The sequence below is a fragment of the Chrysochloris asiatica genome, unplaced genomic scaffold (assembly GCF_000296735.1).
Source record: "Chrysochloris asiatica unplaced genomic scaffold, ChrAsi1.0 scaffold00064, whole genome shotgun sequence".
NCBI classification, from domain to species: domain Eukaryota; kingdom Metazoa; phylum Chordata; class Mammalia; order Afrosoricida; family Chrysochloridae; genus Chrysochloris; species Chrysochloris asiatica.
In genome coordinates, this window is record NW_006408582.1 from 10,785,673 (window position 1) to 10,794,140 (window position 8,468).

An 8,468-nucleotide genomic window follows, 5' to 3' on the forward strand; every position below is an offset into this window, starting at 1 on the left:
CAACAGTGGTATCTTGAAACTTCTCAGGAAAAAGAGTGAAAAGGGAAGCCCATTCCCTGATCACATCTACCTGGAGGCATTCAGAAAGCATAAAAAACACCAAAGTATAATTGGGAGGGTTTTAAGCACAGGGCTTGCATGTCAGACACATCATCCCATCCCAGCTGTTTCAGCCCTGAAAACCTGTATTTAAATCCTTTATGTACAGTCCTCAACAATTACAAAATAGAGCTTCTCTTTCCAGATGGAATTCAACCAATCCTCCATTTCCCATGAGCTGTCAATCAGCTCAGGTCTTGTACAAAAGTAACATTCTCTGCAGGCAGAGATAGGCGCCTCCTTAGGCAAAAGTAACAATCCCATTTGGCAGGTCTCCCAAATTGTTTTTCCAAAGAACCTCAGCAAAAGGCTACATACATAAAGGCACTCATTGGTACACGCCAAAATACCTACCCTCAGCATAGTCTCCTGAATCCTAACCATGTGCCTAAGCACACAAAAGGCCGCTAGGTTTTAAAGAGGAGTCCTGGTGTGATGCTGTAGGATAAACACTCAACTATAAAGTCGGTTTGAACCACAAGGTTGGAGGTTCAAACGTACCAGTCGCTCTTTGAAAACCCCACACAGGGTTGCTATGGATGAGAGCAATACTTGGCTGCACGTAACAATATTTTTGAGAAAGAAACACCTTGGTCTCATGTCGCTTGACTTTCCCGCCCATTATCCTCCATTTAAGAATTCTGTTCCATTTTCTCATTTCCTTTCTTCATCATCTAACTCATGCTTCACAGGTGAATTTCTACACCTTGGAAATGAGTCTGAGCCATGTTAGTTTGTGATTTTCAAAGAAGCACAGCCCTGTCATTCCATATTACATTTCCTGAATTGTTCTTCAATTTTCTCTTTATCTGCCATTCCAGAACAAAAAAATGTTTTACTGCTTATAACATACATTCTCCTGTACCCACATGCCAAAACGTCATTCATCTAGTTTCTTCTCCAGTTTGAGTTGGCAGCACAACTCAACCTTCAGAACATTCTCACCCTGGCGTCCTGCTAGATGAGCTGTACAAGTACACAGAAGTCTCCTTGAGCAAGGAAGTTGACATTCAATCATTTTAGAGATTATACATACAATACATAAAGTAGTGAGTAAAACTGAATTACATTCAAGTGATTTTTGAAATTTAAAAGCACTGCAATAGAATAAGAATTTTTGTTACCTGGAGTGGTTTTAACAAAGCTTTCAGGTGTAATTCCCAATTGCTCTACAGTTACAGTAGAGAAGTTCAAAGGTGATTTCAAAACTTCTGGTCTGCAAACATTAGGAGTCACTATAGCTTCAGGTTTTTGAGGCGTGACAAGCTTCTCATTTCCCAAAATGTAAGTAGTATCTTTGAAAAAAAAACAAACAAATAATAATATATTGCTGGGTGTAAGCATTATCAAATAAAATCTCTACACCTTAACTTTCACAAGATTGCAACAGATCACTACATACCAGCATTGCTATTAGCAGACTCCTTGTCATTGGTATCAAGAAGTTCCTTGCCTTTTGAACTAGTATCCATCTAGAAAGGGAGAGAACAAAATTATAAATATCTTTCACTCCAAAACTTACTTGATTCTGTCAAGATCCTCATTCAAGGCTTAATTCCAATATGATCTATAAGATAAATGTCAAGAGAATATTTTCTCAAAATAAAGAAATGCAGGAAAACAGTTGTTCTGGATGAAATAACGCAGACCCCATACTGCAAAATATTCTGGGTCACCTGTTAAAACCGCAACGCTGTGGAGTCTCAGCTATTCCGTGTCAGCGGATCTGGATGGATCCTGGATCCCGAGTGACTATCCCACTAAGTCTCCGATATCTGGAATCCACATCAGCACTTTTCTTACCTCTCACCCCTGCGACTTCGATTTCCTCCCACTTCAGTTTACTCTGAAGTCTCTGTAAGAGAAGAGTGTTGCTATTAGCAACACCGCGGTGAGGGCCCAAAACGCTGTCTCTACGGTCCGGAGACTTTGGCTTGAGAAACCAACAGCTGCTCGCTAAGCTGGCCACCCCAGAGGCTGTGCAATGGCAGGTAAACGGCTGCTCCGCTCCTCTTCGGTCCGGCTGCGGCCCACGCCAGGGCGCCCCGCAGTCCAACCCCACGATCCTGCGATGCAAATCGTCTCAACACTCACCTCGGTAGGGTCCTCGCTCCCCGCCGCTGAATTCAAATAGCCGACTCCGCCTCCTGAGTTTCACAGCGTTACCTCCTCAGATCGCTACGCCCGCACGCAACCGCACGTGTGCGCTCACTCCTCGAACACTCCCGAGCCTCTCCCTTGCTGTCTCAGGTAGAGAGGACAGTGTGCCTGGTCTGCGAGAGAAGCCACCGCTACCTGCGGGTGATCCCTTGGCCAGAAAAAAAAAAAAATAACCGTTTTAACTTGTGATGTAGGACTATTTTCTGTCTAGTCTCGCGGAGTAACTCTTCAGTTGACGCTGAAGCTCCGCCCCCCACTTTTTGATTGGATGCTGCAAACTTCGAAAAGAACCATTGAACCAATCATGACAGAACGACGGGCGCGTTCTCACCCAATCAACCAGTCCCGGCTACAACCGTTTCCTTTGTGGGTTGGTTGAGTGGGAGAGCTTTAGAGTGGGGAGGAGCTGAATGGCGGAGGGCACGTCTAACGCTCCACCTCTTTTCCTTAAAACCCCGCCTCCATATGCAGATGAGCTCCTCCTGTGTGGCCTGGTATTGGATTTTGCGCCTGCTCAGAGAAGCTTCGAGCCGCCGTTCGACTGCAGGTTCTGCTCTAATTGGTTGATAGCCCTTCCCGTCTACAACCTTTCTTCCCGCCCTCCACCCCGTGGGTTGGTATGAGCCCACCCAGTGCCGGGCGATGATTGGCTGAATGCTGATCATCTTTGCCAGTTGATTGGTGAAGGTCCGAGTCAATCTGGGAGCTGTGGGGGAAGGGGACCAGGCGGCTGAGGAGTTTAGGGGCGGGGTGGGAAGGAGGACCCGCCAACCGTGGGGTGTGGGACGGACAGTGTGTGTTTGTCTGTGAGTAAGAGAAGGAAGGTGGCGAAGGGAGGAGAGTCCGAGTGGGTGGAGGGAGGGGAAGGGCGGGAGGAGAAAAAGGTGGGAGGAGAAAAAGGTGGGAGGGTGGCGGCTCACTCAGGACCCGGTGGGGGCAGCGCGATGAGGCGGGTGACCCTGTTCCTTAACGGCAGCCCCAAGAATGGAAAGGTAAGGGGGTCGGGAGGAGGTGAGGCGGCTGACACTGGGGGGCGAGGGCAGCGGAGGACAGAAGGAGCTCGTAGGGCAGAGGGCTGAAGTTGGGCAGAGGGGCTGGGAGGTGGGCGTGCGCCGGAGAGTGGGGTGCATCCGGGTGGCCAACCTCGGGGTCCCGCGGCCTCCTCCTAATTCCCCAGATTCCTTGTCCGAACCTGCCCTTCAGCTCCACCTCCGCGCCGGGGACCAGCGCAGGTCAGGTTGGTACTTGCTCGTTTCCAGATCGGGACGGGGTCCCAAGAAAGGAGGGCAGGGAGGGCGTGGGGAGACATTGACACCTGAGCCCCGAGTTCAGAGGTTCCTGTTTGCGTCGCATCTCCCAGGTCCCGCCTGGTCGGAAGGCGCTGCTTACCACCTGGGTGCTGAGTAATGGTCTGCTTAGGAAAGTGGTAGTAGTAATTAAGGCATTCGAAGAGTGAGCAAGTAAAAAATAAATAACTCTTTGCCAGTGAATGAGTAAAACACTCTTCAATTCAGGGTAGAATAGAGGATTGAAAATTGGACATTTTTCTTGATTTCCCCCCCCCCGACTCTTAAGTGCCCCCAAACCCCGCCGCTTTCAAACTTCTGTATTCCGTTTATTGTTTCGCATTATTTTAGTTGCTTAGAGGGCAGTGACAAGAGACCAAAAATGGACCGATTTGACAGTAGTTTTGGCTGTGGGTTAGGCCTTTGCTGAGGGTGTGGTACTAAATATTTTCCAACGTTAGAGCTAGCCAAAATGAATCCTGTTCCTTCTCAGCCACTAGCCCCACCCATAAAAGTTATTCAGCGTCTTAGGAAATTTTGACTGTTCTGAGCAATGTTTTGTGCGGCTAAATGATATCTAGAAGTGACTCGGCCTACGATTCTAAGGTAAAGGTAAATTGGTCTCACTAAAATTATTTTCTAAAAGACTTTGCTTCCTGCGTATTCTGGATATGTAAATTTTTAAATAGTGAAATTTTGCAGCAGTCTAAAAGTGGCTTTTCTATTTAGTCTATAAGTTTTAGTCAACATGCTTAGAATTTGAACCACAGTGTGGTTTCCCTGATATAATTCTGTGTGCTCCTGGCCTTAAAGACTCCATTCTCATACGAAAACAGAATTGGCCTAAATTCAAATTTCCGAGTTTTCTTAAAAGTTAAGTCAAAATATGCTTTATAGGATTTACCTTATTTCTAACCATTATTGACTTTTCTAAACCTATTTTGTGTTTACTTACTCCTAATCCAAACCTTCCATTGTCACTAGAATATTTAGTTGTATATCACAATCGTTATATGTTCTCAAAAGTAGTCCTTTGCTTGACCTTTTTTATCCAACAACTCTGCTAATTACTGTACGAAAGACAAAATGTTAAGACCCAGTTATAAATATTTAACTATCTTCTTAATCTTTTCTGAAACCACTGCATTCTGCTGCCAAAGACTGTTGTTGTTATGTGCTGTCGAGTTGGTTCCGACTCATAGCGACCCTGTACAGGGTTTCCGAGGCTGTAAATCTTTAAAGGAGCAGAAAGCCTCGTCTTTCTTCCTCTGGAACAGCTGGTAGTTTCGAACTGCTGACCTTGAGGTTAGCAGCCTGATTTGTAACCACTACGCTACCGGAGCTCCTTAAATGATACTATAATTACTCTTACTTGACAGTAAAACAGAATAATACATAACAGCACACACACACACACACACAGAGGGACATAGTCTTTTAATCCCATTATTTTACGAGTTTTTTGAAGCCCTTCTGTGTGTGTCTGTGTTTGTGTCTAGTTTACAGCCTTGAAAACTCTATAGAGCAGTTCTTTGCACACATGGAGTCTAAAATATACTATTTAGCTAGGACTGGCATTATCTTGACATGAATGCTTTTTATTAAAAACAGACTAATGCAAAGTTACTTCTTGTAGAATTTGTTTTCCTCTCCATCTGTTGGAATATGTGTCACTTTCGTTATAGTCTTCTTTCCTTAGTTTTATTAGTGTTTCCTGGCCTTAAGAATAATCAGGTGTTTGTTTGTTTTTCAAAAAGGTTTCTTCCCATTATGCTTCTTTAGTGGTTGCCAGATTGGGCCCTGAAGATTGGAGGCACAAAGTTATTGCAGGAAACGTCATAATTGAAGGGCCATCTATTTTGTTCCAACTCCTGGTGGTGGTAGTGTGCCGTTGAGTTGGTTCTGGCTCATAGCGACCCTGTATAGGGTTTCTGAGGCTGTAAATCTTTACAAGAGCTGAAAGCTTCATCTGTCTCTGCGGACCCACTGGTAGTTGTGAACTGCTGACCATGAGATTAGTAGCCCAATTCGTAACCACCATGCTACCAGGGCTCCTTGTTCCAACGCTTAGTGACTCTGTGTAGAGTTTCCAAGGAGCGGCTGGTGGGTTTGAACTGCTGATTTTGCAGTTAACAATCCAATGTTTACCCTACAGTGCCACTCCAGGACACTCAACACGATTATCTATATGCCAAGTAAATCTAAGTGGAGTTAGTGAGTGCTTTGATGTAAAAGAGAGGAATATGTGTTCTTTAAAATACTGGTTTCCAAAGTGAGAAGATAAATGACAATGTATAAATTGATAAATGGGAGTTCAGATTAATTGGAATTTAGAAAAAATAATATGCCTTTGATTTAAATGTTCAATTAAAAAATATAAAATGACAAACCTTACTAGTGCCTCCTATTACTGAATTTGTCAACTGGTCACAAATCTTCTGAAAGAATAAAGGGTGTTTATAGATGAAGTAGCTTGAACTGCAAAGTCAGTGGTTCAAGCTCACCAGCTGCTCTTTGGAAACCCTGTACAGGGTCGCTATGGTCAGAATCAATTCAATGGCACTTAACAACAACAACAAAGAAGGTGTTATCAACTTTTTCACATGTATTGTTGTTGTTGTTAAGTGCCATTGAGTAGGTTCCCAGTCATAGTGAACCTTTAAAGGAAGGGTTTCTGAGGAGCAACTGGTAGGTTTGACCCGACAACCTTGTGATTATCCGACAGGGCCACACCAGGAGTCCATTTATTGGTTTACTGTTGGCATATTGTGATGTATTGAAGTTAACAAGCACTGGGTTAAGATTTATATCATACAGTTTTAACTTACCAAACCCTCACGAAAGGTCAGGTAGCTTTAAAGGATTCCTGCAATTAAATTGCCAATCGAAGGCTGTTAATTATGCAAACACAAGTAAATAACAAAACAAAAAAGGCAGAGGTGATACTCTCTGAGTATAAACTGACAGCCATACTATAAGATTTTTTTTTAATGGCTCACTTTAGTTAGAAGATGTAGTCAAATAATGCCAAAGATTAAAGAAGACTAAACTCCTATGGCACAGTGGGTTAATCATTGGGCTGCTAAATGGTTTTATGTGGTCAGTGATTCAAACCCACCAGCCATCTTGGAAAAAAAGATAAGGCTGCTCCTATAATGATCTACAGTTTGGAAAACCCTGTGAGGGTCAGTATGAGCCAGAATCCACATTCCACAGTGGACTAGGTCACTTCACAGCAAGTGGGTTTACTAACAGTAAACCCCTCACTAAGTGTGTATGTTGTTCTTAAAATAATAGCTAATAGTAGGATGGAGTCCTGGTGTGGCGCTGTGGGTTACTGCCCTGGACAGTTTGAATCGCAAGGTCAGCTGTTCAAGTTCACCAGCCTCTCCTCGGCTGGGTCAGAACCGACTCGATGGTACTTAACAACCACAAATAAATAGGATATGATCATCCCAGTTAGCATGACATTTAGAAATATTTTCTAGTAGAAACAGACAGGCAGCTTCAGAATTTTGTTTTTGTTTTGTTCTTGTTCTTTTGTTTTGTTTTTTCTAAGTATAAAAGTCAATCTTGTACTTGGCAGAACTTGTCTAAATTTAATGATATTTAGGAATGTTTTATTGACAGACTCCATCTAAGTTGATAAAAGTCCTCAAAAAATTTGGGGAATCATGTTTTTTCTCAAGATGGTGTATGTATTTATATAGTTTGTAAATAAATACATACACATTTTTAAAGCAAATACCCAGAAATATTTTACTGATGGGTGCACAGTCAGAAACATTTGTGAAAGCCACAGTTCTTAAAAAAAAATAGGGACCTTTCATGGAAAACATTTTTTAAGCTGCTCCAACAAAAATCAGTTATGCTTGCATCTTTCATCATTTCTTTATATGCCTCAGAATTCCCATTGTTCTCTTTTTAATATCCAAGTCAAATTTCAACAAATAACAACCCAGAGTGACAGTGTGTAGAACTGTAAGAGGTGTTTTTAAGGAAACTGGAATGAGGCAGCAGACATCTGAATGTACTGGGTGTCTTCTCAGAAACATGGTATCAATACAACCAGCTTCCATACACCTTGAACATAATCTGCTTTTTCGGCTGACCTTGACAGCAAACCTTAACTTCAGTATCTCAGTAATAAGCTGTACAAAAGTCGTAGACTTTTTGTTTATCTACTCATCCAACTGTCCAGCACTCATCAACCACCTTCTAAATTTACTGATGATGTCTTTGTCTTGGTCTGGGAAATACCTGTGCTTTTTTCTGGCTTTGACATGTTGTCAGTGTTAAGTATCTGGATTTGAAGAAAGGTGAGAAGCAATGTGAGCATTTGCTTATTGAAATATAACCCTAGGAAGACTCTTGAGAGGACTCTCTACGCATGAACATTTTTAAAAATGGGATTGATGAATACAAAAGAATATAATAAAGAATGTTAATACATATAAAAATTTAATGGAAAATCATATAATAAATACAAGTAAATGTGGTACCCAGGTCATGAAATAGTAAATTACTAAGCCCTGGTGTGGTGTTTGTTCTAGGATAAGCACTGAACTACTAACCACAAGGTTGGTGGTTCAAACCCACCAGCTTCTCCTTAGAAACCCTATACAGTGTCACTGTGAGTTAGTACAAACTGGACAGCACTTAACAACAACAATAATGTATGCTCATCCGCCTTCCTGCCCCTGCCACTCCCATAAAGGCAACTGTTTTTATGAATGTTGTATTTCTCTCAGGCAATTTTTTTTTTTCCTTTTTAAGATCCTTTTTTTATCACATATTTGTTATAACTAAATTATATATTTCTTGTTTTGTCACCTTTGGGACTTTAGAAAAGTGTCATTGTGTATAGTCTTTTGGGATTTGATTTTTAAATTTAATATACAAGAGGACTTCAACAACTTTGTG

At 42.3% G+C, this 8,468-nt stretch overlaps 2 protein-coding genes across 2 annotated transcripts in view; one reads left to right on the plus strand and one right to left on the minus strand.

Annotated features, from left to right (window-relative positions):
- Positions 1-2,924, minus strand: part of CDCA2 (cell division cycle associated 2) — a 71,678-nt gene extending 68,754 nt beyond the window's left edge. Inside the window, exons 1-3 of the mRNA XM_006864440.1 lie at positions 2,691-2,924; positions 1,499-1,571; positions 1,224-1,394 (exon numbers count right to left, since the gene is read on the minus strand). Coding sequence (XP_006864502.1) covers positions 1,224-1,394; positions 1,499-1,571; positions 2,691-2,924 — 478 coding nt within the window. The remainder of the gene's footprint in view (positions 1-1,223; positions 1,395-1,498; positions 1,572-2,690) is intronic.
- Positions 2,925-4,115: 1,191 nt separating this feature from the next.
- The window catches only part of KCTD9 (potassium channel tetramerization domain containing 9), a 35,546-nt gene continuing 31,193 nt past the window's right edge, over positions 4,116-8,468 (plus strand). The window contains exon 1 of the mRNA XM_006864441.1: positions 4,116-4,157. Coding sequence (XP_006864503.1) covers positions 4,116-4,157 — 42 coding nt within the window. The remainder of the gene's footprint in view (positions 4,158-8,468) is intronic.